The 15940-nt window shown below is 39.9% G+C and overlaps 2 protein-coding genes across 2 annotated transcripts in view; one reads left to right on the top strand and one right to left on the bottom strand.

The window, feature by feature from the left end:
* pth1r (parathyroid hormone 1 receptor) overlaps positions 1-5017 on the top strand; it is a 46282-nt gene extending 41265 nt beyond the window's left edge. Inside the window, exons 11-13 of the mRNA XM_076744076.1 lie at positions 382-523; positions 887-928; positions 1019-5017. Of these exons, the coding sequence (XP_076600191.1) occupies positions 382-523; positions 887-928; positions 1019-1381 (547 nt within the window). The 3' untranslated portion in view covers positions 1382-5017. The remainder of the gene's footprint in view (positions 1-381; positions 524-886; positions 929-1018) is intronic.
* Positions 5018-5220: 203 nt separating this feature from the next.
* tmie (transmembrane inner ear) lies at positions 5221-14641 on the bottom strand. Its single transcript, XM_076745072.1, has 4 exons — positions 14337-14641; positions 11664-11781; positions 10819-10968; positions 5221-5519 (listed from the first exon to the last, which is right to left on the bottom strand). The coding sequence occupies exons 1-4, from the start codon at positions 14445-14447 to the stop codon at positions 5221-5223; spliced, it is 678 nt and encodes a 225-aa protein (XP_076601187.1). The 5' UTR covers positions 14448-14641.
* Positions 14642-15940: the final 1299 nt, after the last annotated feature.

Below are 15940 nucleotides of genomic sequence, written 5' to 3'. Positions count from 1 at the left end.
GCATCATGAGGCAGGTTCTAAAATGGGGATTGTAATCCGTCGACTGTCAAGAACCAAAGCAAGCTACTGATTAATTAGTCAGATGTGTTTCTCATTTAATAGATTTAGCTGATAAAATATTAAAAGATGGTGAAAAATGCTCATGATAGTGACTAAAATATTGAGTTTAAGATGATTTAAAACAGATAAAAGCAGCAAATCTTCCCATTTGACAAGCTGAAAACAGGGAAAGATTTTTTTTTTTTTTATAAATGACTTAAATGAGTTAGATTTGTTGTTTTCAGTTCCTGTTTTAGCGCTGTGACGTGCAGAAGGTTTGACAAAGTAACGTATGCAATTTTGCTAACAATAATGAAATGTTCTGTTCTGTTGCTGTTACAGAAAACTGTTGAAGTCCACGTTGGTGCTGATGCCGCTCTTCGGTGTCCACTACATCATATTCAATGCCATGCCGTACACAGAGGTGTCTGGAGTTCCCTGGCTGATCCAGATGCACTATGAGATGCTGTTCAACTCCTTCCAGGTAAAGCTGCAGTGGTAGAACTTAGCTCTCATAGTCTTAATGAATATTAATGTACTTTTTCAACTTGAATAAATCTGATCCGCCTTATCAGGATTTTACACCTCCTCAGGGCTTGTCTTTATCAGCGGAAACACTGCCAACGTTTCAGGAAAACACTGGAAGGGATCAGTTTGTGCTTGTTGTTGAGATATTTGTTTGTGGTTAGATCTTAGTTAAGATCAAGAGGAAGAGATGGGTGGCCGATGATTTAAAATCATAGTAAATATGAAAGTATGCAGTGCAAATGTCATTTTGCAGACTAAAGATAGCCAGCCTGTAAGTTCATGGATGATGTGAGTCAAATCATTCTCTACTCTTTTCCAGGGATTCTTAGTGGCAATTATTTACTGCTTTTGCAACGGAGAGGTAAGAACTCTGAAAGCTTTGCATTTTAACCAAAAACTCCTGCATGATATTAAAGCTCTTATACGGTTAAATAACTTCTTCTCTTCTCAGGTGCAAGCTGAGATCAAAAAGTCCTGGAACAGGAGGAATCTCGCCCTGGACTTCAAAAGAAAAGCTCGAAGCGGCAGTAACACTTACAGCTATGGACCTATGGTGTCGCACACCAGCGTCACCAACGTCACTGCCAGAGGGCCGCTGGCCCTCCACCTCACCACGAGGCTGGGGCCGGTGCCGGTCAACGGCCACCGGAATCTCCCCGGGTACGTGAAGAACGGCTCTGTCTCTGAGAACTCCATACCGTCATCGGGACAGGAGCTTCACATCCCTGACGAGGAGCATTCGGCTCACACGAGGCCCTGCGAGGACGAGAAACCCTCACCTGTGGTGGAGGAGGAGAGGGAGACAGTCATGTGACCTCCAGGACGGCTGCGTGCAGGGATGAAACAGGGGGGAAAAAAACAAACCATGAAACAGTCTCAGGATGGTCTGAAGGGGATGACTGCATGCATCGACACTGCCAGTTTTTTCTCCTGTGAATTGAGCCAGAACATTGCCGATTGATGTGGCTCAAGGCGAAAAGGGTGCATCACTTTCGTGAGCTGGGCCGCCTTCATCTGACTCTCAACTCTTTCACCAACCACCTGCCACAGTGAATGTGTAAAAAGATGAAAACAGACTGCCGTTTTTTATTGCTTTTCCACTGCCGTAACTGTTGTTATCTTGTTCTTCTTCTGGTTGCTTTTTTTTTAGCAAATCTTTGTGCTCTGCTTTTGTGCATACGTCAAAAGTTACAGTGGTTCACAGGAACAGCCTTAACCGCCGATGTAAAAGCCGGGTGGATTTTGAGTGCGCTTGGTGTGCATCATCAGCAAGATTTAAGATTAAGACAGTGTGAGTAGACTAAATGTAGGCTTAAAAAAGTATTAATGCTACTATTTTGAGGCATCTGTTCATGCTTTCACAGCATGAGATCTCATCTGTTCTGCATTGACTTAAATCCACTTCAGTGTAAAAGGGAAGGTACTCAGGTAATTGAAGTCCTCTGTTGTTGCACACCTATTTTTATAGTTTTAAAGTGGTGTTTTAGCATGGTCAGCATTTCTCTGAGGATGTTGGTGTGTTATATAAGGCTGTGTTAAATCTTTTTTTTTTTTACCAAAATGTTGTACAGTTTTCGCTGTTTAGAAAAACCCAGTATTCATCTCTCTTAATTACAACAGCAGTCGAAGAGTTCAAATGAATGTTTCATATTCAAATTTTCTCCAAAAATACCCTCACAACGTGATGCCAAAGTAAGAATATTTCTTTGAAGACTGTCTCTCCCTTTGGGTTCAGTGTCAAATGAGGTAAAACTTTATGGAAATCTGACAAAACCGGTATCTTATGCTCCCACACATTTTTCAAAGCAAGAGACCCCATTTGAAAACACAGGGTGCAGGAAACGCTCGTATATTCCAGTGGAATGTTAATTTGATGAGGAATCCAAGAAAATCTCCAATTCCGCTGGAATTCCAAGAGTGACATTTGTGGTGGATATGAAGGAAAACCCAGAAATGAATAACACACAGTCATTTTTACAGACAGTCCAGTGTTATGCTGCTTTTTGATGTGTATATATACAAGTCACAATGTTTACAAAGATCAGAAATACATTCTAATTGTGAGCTAATAGTGTTCGTGTGTATGGATATGTTATAAAGTTATGTTTCAGTGTGTATATATATATATATATATATATATATTTCATGTGTTTGTTTACGGAATGTTTGCCATATTTGATTATGTATATAGTCCTAAACAAAACTGGTGAATATACAGTATTTCCAGGTGACAGAGGGCATTCAGACTAGCATTTAATGAAGCATTCCACAATATATTTTAAACTCTGTAACTTTTTATTTACCGCAGCTAACCTGCATGTGTTGCAGGTGAGGTCACATCATCTATTATACCAAAGAGAAAAGGCATGCCGTGCTGCCAGAGAGAAGGTTATTTCGCAGTATGTCTTTGTATGTTCATCCGTCATCTTGTTTACAGTGACCAAAAAGTCTTAAAATTGCCCTCCAAAATAAAAGAAAAAGAGAGTAATTGCTACTGGTAGTCAGTGTTGGAAATTGTCATGATAAGTGTGAAATAGAGCGCCCTCACAGGTTGAATATTCTACAAATAGTTTCATGTAAACAGAAGTGAAGCTAATGAGAAAACCATTCACAACACTCAGCAGCTTAGTAACAATGAGCCGAGACCATTAATATTAAAGGCAGTTTTGTTGCTCTTAATCCTCCATTTATTTATCCTCCATAATTTTTGACTTAACTTGGTCTCAAGAGCTAAATTAGTTGTTATTTGGTTTGGACTAATGTGTCTGCTGGAGTGATTTAGATCAGCTCAATGGAGTTTTAGCTCACATTCATTTCAGCTATTATATGCTCTTGTACACACACGTTATCCCACTTTTTTTTTTTTTTTTTTTACATCATACAGTCGTGACAGCCACCCGATGACAAGCTCTTTCAGCCGTCTTGCTGTTGTGTTCTTTTGGTGGCTTCACACTCTGGCTGAATTCTGCTTCAAATCCCCTGATTCCCAGTTTGCTCCACCTGATGCTGGATTGATTAAGGTGTGTGATTCAACTCAGCCTTGAAAGGTTAAAGCCTGGTCTGTTCCAGTTTGTGCTGCCTACATCCAGCAGACTTATACTTCACGTTACTTTAAGTAAATCAGACAGCCTCACAAACACACTTGTTTCCCATGAAGCAGATGTCTAAAGGATACATCTGGTAATGTTCTGTATTTTTCTTCTTGTCAACAAATCCCTTGAAAAAACAAAGCCAACGATGAACTCATTTATATTCCGTAGGCCTCCATTGTTGTCAAAAACTGTAAAAAATAAAATCAAGAAGACACACTTTTACATGATGAATGTGGGCACTGTAGCTTATTGCAGACACCTTCAGTAGCATACCAAATGTGTAATAAAGTTTTTTGTTTTTAAAGATTTGGAGAAACGAAATTTGGAGAAAAGACATGATAGGAAACTAATGGACTAACAAACTGATGGTTTTGGTGTTTTCTTGGCAATAAGAAAAATCCAGAAAGACTCCAACCTCGCAATAATTAATTATTGACCACTCACTCAGACAACTTCCAGCTGTTGTTTGACAGCCTGTAAGACACTGTAAGGCATTTTGACCAGTCAGCAGTGGAACTGCATTCTGGCCCTTCATGGACCCACCTTTACCATTTCCAGTGGGATCGGCCTTTATTGCAGCTCACTGGAGGTTGAGTGGATTGGCTTCAACGTTTATTACAGGTGGCTTCAGCCCACAGTGATGGAAAAAGAAAATGAGTGAGGTTGAGGGAAACCTTTGTCACTTGATAATACAGTATCTTACAGACATGTAAGACTTTTGTATATTTAACCTGCTTCTTTTACCTGGTATTTACTTCATTTCTCAAAATTCTCTGGAAACTTTTTAATGAATTTGTGCTCCATTCAGGAGTACAGCTGTAGCTCGTACACATACTTAAGAATGCAGTTGACTGCAGTGGTTGCTCTTCATATTCAATCTGGCTTTCCAATAAGTACAACTGGGCAAGCAAATGTTACGTTACTGTTGTATAATCCAGAATTCAGAAGATCTTTTGTTAAAAATTAAACACTTGGAAAATTATATTTGAGCACTTTAATATGCTATAATACAGTATTTTGTTCTGATTGTATCATGTAAAATGATTGTGTTTTGAAATCAAGTGTACAGTAAGGCCAATAATCATAGAGCTAATGTTGTATTTTATTGTTTTCAAATACCTCTCATAGAAGTATAATATGTGTTTCGTTGTCTTTTATTTATCTCGTGCCGAAATGTACTCAGTGGAGTCGACATTGGTCGTCATGCTTTAGATATGGTATGTGGGCAGTGTTTGCTGAAGGCTCATCTCACCTTCTCATCACTCCATAGTGATGTAGGCAAGTTGTAGATATCTGTGCAAGCTTGGAGTAAAATAGGATGATGTTTTCTGGTCGCTAATGTTCATCAGTGAATTGTGAATAAGACAATAAATTTATAATTTTACTGTACTCTGATATTCTTGCAACTTTCATGATTCTGGACGAGAAAAAGATGCATTTTCTGATATATGAGTCTTTTTGTTTATTTTATATATGATACAAATGTCATTTTAGAAAAGTGCACAAAATGCTTGCAGTGGAAAAATACGAAATGATGCAGTTTGTCCATGAAAGGCAGAGTTCACTTTTGAGCTTTTCTGCCTCCTCCTTTAGCCCCTGCTTTGCCTCCTTTTTCTTCTTTTTCTCCTTTGCCTCCCTTCTCTCCGGATTTCTTCCCTTTCCCTTCACCTGCCTCTTTCTTGGTGGCTTCCTTTTCACCCTTTTCACCCTTCTTCTTTGTTGATGCATTCTTTTCATCTCCTTTCCCCTCTTTGTCACCCTTGCCCTCTTTCTTGCCCTCCTTGGTCTTCTTCTCTCCTTTATCGGCGTCCACTTTCCCAGAGACTGTTGTCACCTCCTCAGTTTCTTCTGCTTTTGCAGCTGCAGGAAAACAAGAAAATAATAGAAGGTTAACGGCTTCATGGCAGCATCAGGCACCATCAGGGTCTTGGCCCTAATGCTAATTGGAAGGGGAGTTGAATCCAACAGAATGCCAGCCTAAGTAGGTTGCATAAGGAAGGAACATCTGTTTGTATCTGTTCTAATAAACATGGTCTATTTATTATTTTAATGGGATTTTTCGAAGTGCACTCTGGGTGAGAAATAGAGAACAAAAGTTGTGTGTTGACAGAGACAAGGTTTTTTCTCATTATTATTCAGGAGGGGACACCCTGAGGCTGTACACAGCTAACAGAGGTCGCAGGGAGGAATATCTCCTTAAAGTTATCAGACAGATGTTGGGGAAAGGTACATTTAATCAGCAAATGCAATGAAATTCGTATTTACAGTAGAATATCTCTTCTGGACTGAAAGGAAGAGTTTGACATTTTTCAGAAATGTGTTTGCTTGTTTTCTTGTCTGCATGGTTAAGATGATACCTTTTATTATTATACCTTTTATGAGATGAAGATAATGAGATGGAAAGGGAGTGTCAGGAGTTCACAGCTCTGTCTGATATCACACAATCTTTACACACCGACGTCCAGAACTTCAACACTCATCATCGTCGTGCTGAAAATGGGGTGAAAATGAACGTGCCCACCAGTCATGTTTCCATCACTGCCGGTAGACGCTGGAGCTGTTAAACACCCGTGACTGCTGCAGAGTCAGTCACATGGGAATGAGTGCTGATTGCACCCTTTTCCACTGAGGACAAAAGCCAGATGTCAGTGGGTGTTGGTGGATTTTTTTGTCTAGTGTGAAATAGGCATTAGTGAGCTTTTCAGATGCGTAGTATGTGGTAGGTGGATTTGTTTATGTAGCTAGCTGTTAGCTGTTTCCCCCTGTTTCCAATCTGTTTATCCAAGATCGCTTGCTGCTGGCTATAACTGCATGTTTAACAGACAGATCTGAGAGCAGTAATGAACTTCACGCCTAAAATTATACATGCACAGATAATCTTAAAACATGGACTGCCTGCATGGAGAGATTTTGACCCAGTGAATGTTCGAAAGCTTTTAACCTATACAGCAGATGCAGAGTAAACCCTGCAGCCTTTTCCTTTGGTAAGTTAAAATATGCCGCATTTCATTTCTTTTTTAATTCTTATTATTAGATGTCCTTGTTGTTTCATGAAAACTGCAGGCAGTCTTTTAGTCTTTTCAGCTTTCAGAAAAAGAAAAAGGCACTCTCAGTTCATTCCTTGGAACATTTGAGGCCGCAGCATTTTCTTTCAGGCGTCAGATTTGACAGACAGCTTCTCCACATGAAAAACTGTAAATGAAAGCTGACACTAAGCTAACAGGGGAAAAAAAAGTGTAAGGCCTCAGGCAGGTTTAACAAATTACACCTATAAATCAGTAAGAAACATTGATGTGATTTTACACTTCAGCAACAATTCCTTAAAAGCTGTGAAAATGTATCAGATTCCAGTTGCTGTTTTTTGGAGGGGTTTTGGTTTTCCCAGTAGCAAATGCTGCAGAGACACTGGGTACACAAAAAAAAAAAGAAAAAAAAAAAGGGGGTCAAGAAACCAATTATTTTAGGCTTGTGTTCTACTGTGCTGGCTGAATCCCACTTACTTAAAATAATCAACCAACCGTCAGAAGTTTGTGAATAGATTTCTTTGTGTTTTGACTGAATTCTGAAACTGTTGTCCACTCCCATGCATTTCTCCTGCACTCATACGTTTGTGTCGCCCCTTTTGTTCTTCTCGTTTCATTATTACCTGTCTGATTTTGACAGAACTTGGAGAAATGGTCCATTGTTATAATGGTTTAAAGTCTGGGTTGGTTATGGATAACTGTTATTTATATGTTGTTAACATACTGTGCATGGTAGAAGAATAAATGCCCTCACCTTCACACCACGAATAAATGCCAAAAGTTCAGCTCAGAAGCAGCTGGTAGAATTTTTGGTAGCACTTGAGGGCATTTTGGTATTGTGGCTTTTTAAAAAAAAAAAAAAAAAAAAATCACAGCTCAGTCTGTCAATATGATTGTCAGAATTTAAAAGTAATGTCAGAAGTGACATGTCTGTTAGCAACAAAGTGCTTAACTGATATCACAAAGAATGCTTCACGAGGAACAGAACAGGACTTGTAACCAGACCAAATTCCTTTCCGCAAGTCTGTCACTCATCAGTCGGCGTGCTGTGAACCTCAAATGACCTTTTCCTCGCTGCCCTTTCAGAGCTATTGGGGACAGATGTGTGAAAAATGTGTTAGAGTTTTCACAACAACTGTTTGGTGACACTGTCCCTGTATTTTATTTGATGGTTATGTGGGTGCTTGTGAGGTAAATGGACAGAGAGGGATGAAAGTGCGTTTTCTCTCAGTGTGTTTGCGACAGATAGCGGCTGTGAAGCTGGAAAGGCTCTCTGCTTTCTTTTCTCATATGTTGATGCTTTTAACAGCTTGGTGTATGTAGTTCAGTGCATATGTGTAAATGGAGGCGCAGAGAAATTAATAATGGAGAATTTCAGACATCTAAATAGAGTTTTGACTTTTACACAACTACTGTATGTATGAGGGTATTTTCCCCATTAACTAGTTTCTTATTAGCATCTATATTAGTATTATTCAGGCTCTGTATTAGTCATTATAAAGCATTTATTAATTCCTTATTCGGGGGATTAGGATTATTGAATTTCTTAATTTATGTACAACAACTTGCTTACTTGATCAATAAGCAGTAATTAGGAGGTTATTGGCTCTTCATTAATGGCCTTGCAGTTATAGAATAAAGTCATGCAGAGTAAGGAATTAATATGTGCTGTATAAAGAGTATTAAAGAGCCAAAATGCTGATAATATATCACCCACTCTTTTTGTCCCTGAATGCACCAAAGGATATTTTTCTGCAGACACATGAGACTAGTGTTAAAAGGTTCTGTTATGTGTGAAAGATGTATTCATGCACACATTCAGAAGATAAGAGGACGCCTTTCTTGATCTCCATTTGCAACATTTAACTGACTGCTAAGTCGCATTCGGTGCTGTCTTTACTGACTGCTGTGGGAGAACATTTTCTAATTGTGCTCTTGCTTTGCATAATCAAGCCTGCATTTTTAAATAAGAAAGTTTTGATTATGAATTTTAGATTTTTGCTACTCAATATTCAAAGACACTGCATTCACTCTACATTCTCTATGTGGTCATTTGGTTTGTCAAATTTTATTGTATGTTTCAGAAGCAAACATTACAGTATGGTTTGTTTTCAGTTCATGCTTGAGAGCAGCTAACCTCACTCTCTCTGATGGCTGCAGTCAGTGTACCTCCCCTTCAGCCCCTCTCCCAGCCACATGGTCGATTAGTTATGTAGTCACAGAACAGCATTTACTCCAGTGCACACGGGATCAACTCTGTGTGGTGACACTCGAGACTGAAGAGATACGGATGCTCTCACCACAGTAGGTTAACCATGTGATCTTATTTGACACAGTTATCATGCGAGAAAAACGTATTGACAGCTCGATGCTTTTTGTTCCATAATTAATCACACAATAACCAATGAACGTATTTGTGCACATGACCGGGTAACATATCATCGAGAGGAACAGGAGAAGACAGATGTCAGTCCCCATTTGTCATATTTTTTAACCTGAAAAAGCCACAGCTAAGTAGCTACAAGGCAGCACACCAAACTCCTAAGAGAAAAGAATGAGAAAAACCAGAACATTTAATCACAGATGAGACCAGCGTTGTTGACATCAGTCATCATATTTAATTTACACTAGCAGGAGAAGTGTGAATGATTGGCTTTATTCAAAGCGAGTCTTAGGAAAGCAAACACACAGGTACAAACACAGAGTCCAAGCAGGCATGCTGCATGCATTACCATTTTCACTGCTGACAATGACAGCAATTCTCTGTCTCATGACTTCCTCAGTGATATCAAAGCCAAAACACTTGACATTTTCATGCAAATATGCATGAAGCAAAATACGTGCATCTATTTTAAAAAGGTCTAGGCGGTGAGAAAGAGCCTCACAAAAATAGAAAAGTCGAAACTACAAAAGTCCAGCTGCTCTAAAGAAATCATATTTGCTGAAGCAGCACAATCTGTATTTTGTAGCCACAGTAAAAGATTCCTTTTCTACTGCACATAGTTAGTGCTGCACTACAAACCCACCCTCAGGCAAGATTTGAAATGTATTCAGATCTGAAATTTGAAATGGTACTTTTCTGGCTGTGCATTTCAAAAGTGATGTGGAAAGCATTTAAAAATGAGATGTGTTTTTAATCTACTCGGATGTTTTTCTTAAATTCCATTTGCCGCAACAGCGTTTAAGGACTGACTGCAGGATAAAGATGTAGGCGTTTGATGCACAATGAGGACTTTTAGAGTGGCTACCGTGTATGCACTATGCTTTTAAATTTACTTAGGCAATAAGAAAAATAGGAAAGGTCAGAAAGAAGAAAAGTCATCCCGTCTCTGACAAAGTGAGGGAGCTGGGGTGTTCCTCACTGACCCTAACTACTGAGAGCTGGCTATTGTTAGCACTTTGACTTTGGACCTGCTCAGAGACTGTCTGTACTGCAGAAGCATCAGGGGTAGCTGGAAGAAGAGAAGAGAAGAGAAGAGAAGAGAAGAGAAGAGAAGAGAAGAGAAGAGAAGAGAAGAGAAGAGAAGAGAAGAGAACATTTAGTGCAACAGAGCAGAAAACAGAGCAGAAGAATTGAAACAAGTGCTGCACACTTTGAGATGAAAAGAAGAGACAGTAAAAATTTTGGAAATTAAAGCTGCCCTAGAAAAGATGTTATGTAAAACGACAGCTGTCCTCTTAGCCTTAATCATAAAGTAGGACTACAACAGTGAACAGTCTTGTAAGTCTGTGGATTTGCAAAAGTGTAATTCTGGTATTTAATACGCGTCTGGAGACCCAAATCCAAAACCTAGCTCTCCATCCATCCACAGAGAGCTGGACTCAGTTATCTCTGCTGCTTTTCAGAGTGCTAGGTTGTGCTTTTGTGTGAAGCAATCACAGATTGTTTCAAGATTCTCTGTGCGGTTTATTGATCTCACAGGACTTTAATGTAAAATTTATCTGTTTGGAGCCACCAGAATTTGAAGTTTCCTTCTGCGGCTTCAAACAGCACATCAAAAGAAACGGCGGCACAACCAAAAATCAACAAGCAGAATCGTTCAAGGAAAGCACCACAGTCGACATCAGACATCAGTAACTAGCTGACCAGTTTGATATAGTCATACTAGTATTAGAAAGATATTAGAGGTACTTACATCCTGGGATCTCAGTCAGCTCATTCAGAGGTGGCACTGTCTCTAATGTGTTGGCGTATTTCTTGGCGGCCTGTCTTTGCGCGTGCCGTGCCTCGATTTCCTTTTTGGTTCTCGGGATTCGACATTTGAATATGCAGCACAGAGTGATAACTGGGGGGGGGGGGGGGGGGGGGGGGGACATGGGCACAATGAGTTTATTTCAATGGCACTTTAGTAACTACAACATTTTTCAAAGTCTAAATTACAATACATCAGTATGCTAGCATTGTCACTATGCTAGCAAACTGACTTTAGCATGTAGCTCAAAACACTGCTGTGCCTTAGTGCAGAGACACGTAGCGTTTTATTCATCTCTATTTGGGTTGAGCCAGAAAACTCATAGGTGTATACGTCAAAACCAAAGCTCTCTGCATGGCTACATATCACGAGAGGTGAGAAAGTATTTCCTAAATTTTGGGTGAACTAGGCCAGATATCCTCTCATCAGTTTTGTAGCAAATCAGACAGCGTCTCAGTAATACCATATGCTTACATAATTGCACAGTTTGTTGGTTCAAAAATAGAAAACAACATCTGCTTTTTGACCCATTTTGTCTAACCCAACATTAAAGCCATTAGGATAAAAAGCAAAGTGAGAGTTTCTGCTCCCTCATTCTACAATGGCTGTTATTACACAGATGACTCACTTCTGGAAACACCTCTCTTTCCTGACAGGAATGAAAACCACTAATCACACTGTGGACCCGTAATTGACTGCACAGATATCTTTGGCCTGCAGTTACTAAAGATCGCTGCCTGTTTGGTTTGCGAAGGTGATAACAAAAGAATGTCATGAGACATACTGACCGACTGCTAAAACAAACACCGAGAAGATGCCGATCACCTGCCACAATCGCAGCCCCCAGAAAACAACGGTCTCTGAGGTGACGGGGTCTGGCTTCTTTGGGGGATCTGTGGGTAAAAGCTGCAGAAAAAGACAACATTGATTTTTTGGGGATTTTACAACAAAGAGCAAACCTCAAGGAGTAAACATGAGAATCATTGAAGAACTCTGCCCAGTTTTCTGCGTGCGTCATACTTTGATCTTTAGGCAGCAGAGTGTCAGTAAAGTAATTAAGGTCTGACTTGAAGTGAAAATGAATTAATGATGAACTGTGTTTGAATCTATATGAGTCATGCATTAACCAATAGGACAGCAGTTTGTAGTCTTCTGAACATGGATCCCTAATCACTAGTTATCACACCAGTGTCACATGGTCAAACTGTTCAGTGATAATTTCAGTCTCCTTTCAGTGCAATCCGTCCTCAAGCATGCACCTGACATCTTTATACAGCCTCACCTTTCATTGTGAACTCTGAGGGTTAATGCATGACATCAAGCTTGCATCCATTCATACAGGATTGGAATGATGTTTTCATTTCATTTATTATTTATCTAATTCTTTAACAGTTTCTGACAGAAAAGTTTTTTTCAGGCATCGGCAAATTTGTTGCTAAACATGTGAAAAGGTCTTTAGCATTTCTAACACCCACGTAACCTGCAGGTTTCTGTGGCTCTGTCTCCACCTGAATCTCCCCTTACTAGGCTGATTTCCAGACTGTTTCGTCATTTTCTCTTCTCTTTTCACCATGGTCTTAGATGTTGTAATCTTCTGCTGCACAAAGTGCAGTTGATAGCGTCCAAAACACTCTCTTTCCTATTTCAGAGCATCTCTTACCAGAGCTGAGGATTGGGGAACAATCAAATAAAAAACCTGTGTGTTTCTTTTTGTGGTAGATCAATAGCTTGGATCACCGCTTTGCCAATGGAGCATCAGTTCCATAATAGAATCACTGTGAGGATTTCTCCTTGCCTACAGTGTATCGATCACTTGATTGGATGATACAAGGTTGTCTTGGAAACTCTATACTTAAGTCCATAAACCAACAAGTGATGCATCAGAAAATGGATGCATATTACATTCACTTTCCTTATGCAGTGAAACAGAAAAAGGATTCGCAGGATTAGCCTTGATGGAGATATTTAGCACTGCTCTTTGATAATAACAATTTTAGCCTCAAGAGTGATTATGTCATGCTAAGTCCTTTCCTCTGGTGGGGCGTTCCATGTGGCGGGATTAGTGGCTGTAAGCCTCAAGTTTTCTTTTGGTGGAACAAACAACACAAACTCAGAAGCAAACTGACCTCAAGTTTCCTCATGTTAATCATTGCACACCCATATTTATTGCATCAGTGCAGTTTGTTGGCTGGTTAGTTTGCTCATTACATATTCAATGGTATGTTTGGACATTCTTCATCCAGTGTGTGTTAAGTTTTTCAGAAAAAAAAAAATCTTTAGGGACTAATCAAGGAAGATTAGTATAACTGAAAAGAGGATTAACATCTAAAAATAGAAAAATCAGCAGTGGGATACAGGCAAAGGACAAATTACTACATAATGGCTCACAAAAGAATACCCTGTGTAAAGGGTGTGTACAAACCTGTACCATGCCTGAAGTGTTAAGATTCTTTCTCCTGAGCCAAGTTTTGAAATTGTGCTTGTATTTCTTTACTTCATTGTGCATTTTACCCAAAGAACCTTCACTGTCTGACACCTGTAGAGACTGGGAGCATTGACGTGGCTGTCAGTATTCATTAGGCATCTTCTGCCACCGACTTGAGCTTCTCTTTTTCCACTTTTTGAAAGCTGTGAACGCGTCACACGGCCAGCCAGAGGAAGCGGGTTTCTAGAAGTTTCTTGAGCTTTCTCTGACGTGCTATAATAAGTCCAAGTGTCTGTTTGCTGCAGAGCAAAGTTCAGTGGATGTCACATGTGTAGACCAGGTTAGTATAAACCGGATCTATCATCTGTGGCCTCTGTACTGCATAAAACTGTATGCAGAAATGTAATCTATAGGATTACTCATAATCCATTTCCCCCCAGGTTTTTAATTATTATTCATTATGCAGTTTATTGTAATGTTGTGGCTAGTTTGTTTATATAATTTGTTTCTAACGTCTATATTATAAAACTAATGATTCTTTTTAATATAAAGGAATGTTTCGTCAGAGATATTATGGCATGCGTTTCTACATTGTACTGTACAGAAAGTAAGTAAATTGCTTATTTTTCAGAAGCAAAATTATTTTATTACCTTGGTTTTTAGAGAACAAAACAGATTTCAGCTGTTTTTTGTCGTCAGGTTATGGTGGTAGTCATAATCTTTGCAACGTAACCCTCTTCTCTTCATCCCAAAAGCACAAAAACAACTTGTCGTACCAGGACTCGTCACATTGATCTTCCTGTTTGCGTCCATTTAAATACAGTCTTAGCTGTTCACGTAACACCGTGTAATGTATCGGGTTTCAACATATGTTCACTCACTCCTCATCAAGTGAGACAGGCAACAATTCTGAAGACCACACAACAAGTATGCATCACATGAAGCTACCATTTAAACAGCACAACACCTGCACCCGTCACACAGAATATTCCTGAGAGAGACCTGTGGAGGACATGGTGATGTGTCAGGTTCTTACCTCAGGATCCGGGATCTGGGAGAACACCGAGGACAAGCACTGAGACAGCAGCACTGCTCCCCAGCCCCGCAGCAGGAGCTGAGGTGGACATACAGGCTGATCCCCAACCATTCTCTGCCCCTGTTTCTCCCTGCAGCCACCCTGCCCCCTCTCCCTCTTCCTCTGCCTCTTCCTCTCTTCTTCTTTCTCTCTGTCTGCCTGCACTGGTGCCGTATACAGGACAGGACCACAATGGCCCTGGGTGATTAATGGTTACTATGGTGCTGACGGCTTCCTCCCATCCACATTTGTCTGCTGCTCCGCTCCTCTATCTCTTGCCCTTCTCTCACAGCACATGTAGAAACCCCAAAAACACACCGACGGTCACCACTGCAGGCAGCTGAAAACTGCTCCGCCACAATGGAGGGAGCCAGCCCTGCTGTTAGGGTACATTAATTAATTAACAGACCTGGTGTGGTTTACAGCCATATCATTCTGCTGGGGACAGGCAGTTCACACAGTGTGTGGGGGGATGGGCAGTACAGTTAACCATGAGGTTGGCCTGCGCAGGACAGTGAAGCAAAAGACTGTGGGCGTCATCATTTTTATGGCCTCGGAGTCTGGAGTGTAAAAATCCTCCCAGCCTCGTCCTTTCAGTGCGGCCAAGGTGCTGTGGAATCAACATGCACCCGCCTAAAGAGAGCCAAAGAGTTTGAGTCAAATTGCTTTAGTTGCTGTCATTTGTGTTCAACTCAGAGGTGAATTTTTTTTCAATGTTTTTTGGTTTGTGTGATGCGTTTAGTATAGCTGCTCCAAGGATCCCTTTCTATGATGTTTCCAGTGATGGAAAAGGTGTTCCTTTAGTGAAAGAAGTCATAGTACATTGTACAAAGTATTAATTTAAAGTGCTTCATTCATAACTCATATGGAAGAATAAGGACACGGCATCAAAATATCCTAAAATAATGAGCTTATTTCACATTTTGCTGTGAAATTTTGATCTGTAAATGACTCAGTTCAGCAGCCATCAGATAGAAAAGAGAAAGAATGACTATTATATGAATACTGAATATTATGAGTATTATGAGCCTCTGAAAAGTCTAATAAAAGGAAACACTCAGGCGAAGTACTAAGTGGTGCTTTTTTTTTTTTTTTTTTCGGCCACTTAGGGACAGTAGTATTTAATGGCATTTACATATTATTATCTTGTTCCTTTGACATGTCCAATGTGTTTGCACAATGCAGTTGTTTGTATATACATCCAACATATACATAGCAAGAGTAGCATGAAGCTGCATTCAAGGCCACCTGGCAAACTTTCTCTGTAGAGCTGAGGGGAACTGAGACAGGTGATGAATCTATGGGTTCAACCCATTTTACACTGCATTACACATCGTCATTTCATCTATTTGATAAAGAAATGCTTTGACATTTTGTCACAATAAATATGGCAAATGTCAAACATGCTTATTGACTCTCTGGCGGAGAGATGATTGATACCACTCTTTGTTAAACAGACATATTACATGATACATAACGCATGAGGGTCCTGCTTAGTCCTTAGCGTTCAGAGTTCAGAATGTTTATTGCAGTTGGAATGAAACTGTTTTTGAAGCGGGTTGTTC

This window comes from Chaetodon auriga, chromosome 12 (genome assembly GCF_051107435.1).
Source record: "Chaetodon auriga isolate fChaAug3 chromosome 12, fChaAug3.hap1, whole genome shotgun sequence".
Classification (NCBI taxonomy): Eukaryota; Metazoa; Chordata; class Actinopteri; order Chaetodontiformes; family Chaetodontidae; genus Chaetodon; species Chaetodon auriga.
Note: the sequence above shows the minus strand (reverse complement) of the source record. Positions and strands in the feature narration are given on the sequence as shown.

Bases quoted from the DNA above. Each gene is read 5' to 3' on its own strand.
- tmie (XM_076745072.1), bottom strand. From the start codon at position 14,447: ATGGTTGGGGATCAGCCTGTATGTCCACCTCAGCTCCTGCTGCGGGGC. The intron at 10,969-11,663 runs GTCAGTATGTCT...CCCCCCCCCCAG, and splicing joins GGTGTTTGTTTTAGCAGTCG to TTATCACTCTGTGCTGCATA. The intron at 5,520-10,818 runs GTAAGTACCTCT...GTTTTCCTGCAG, and splicing joins GCTGACTGAGATCCCAGGAT to CTGCAAAAGCAGAAGAAACT.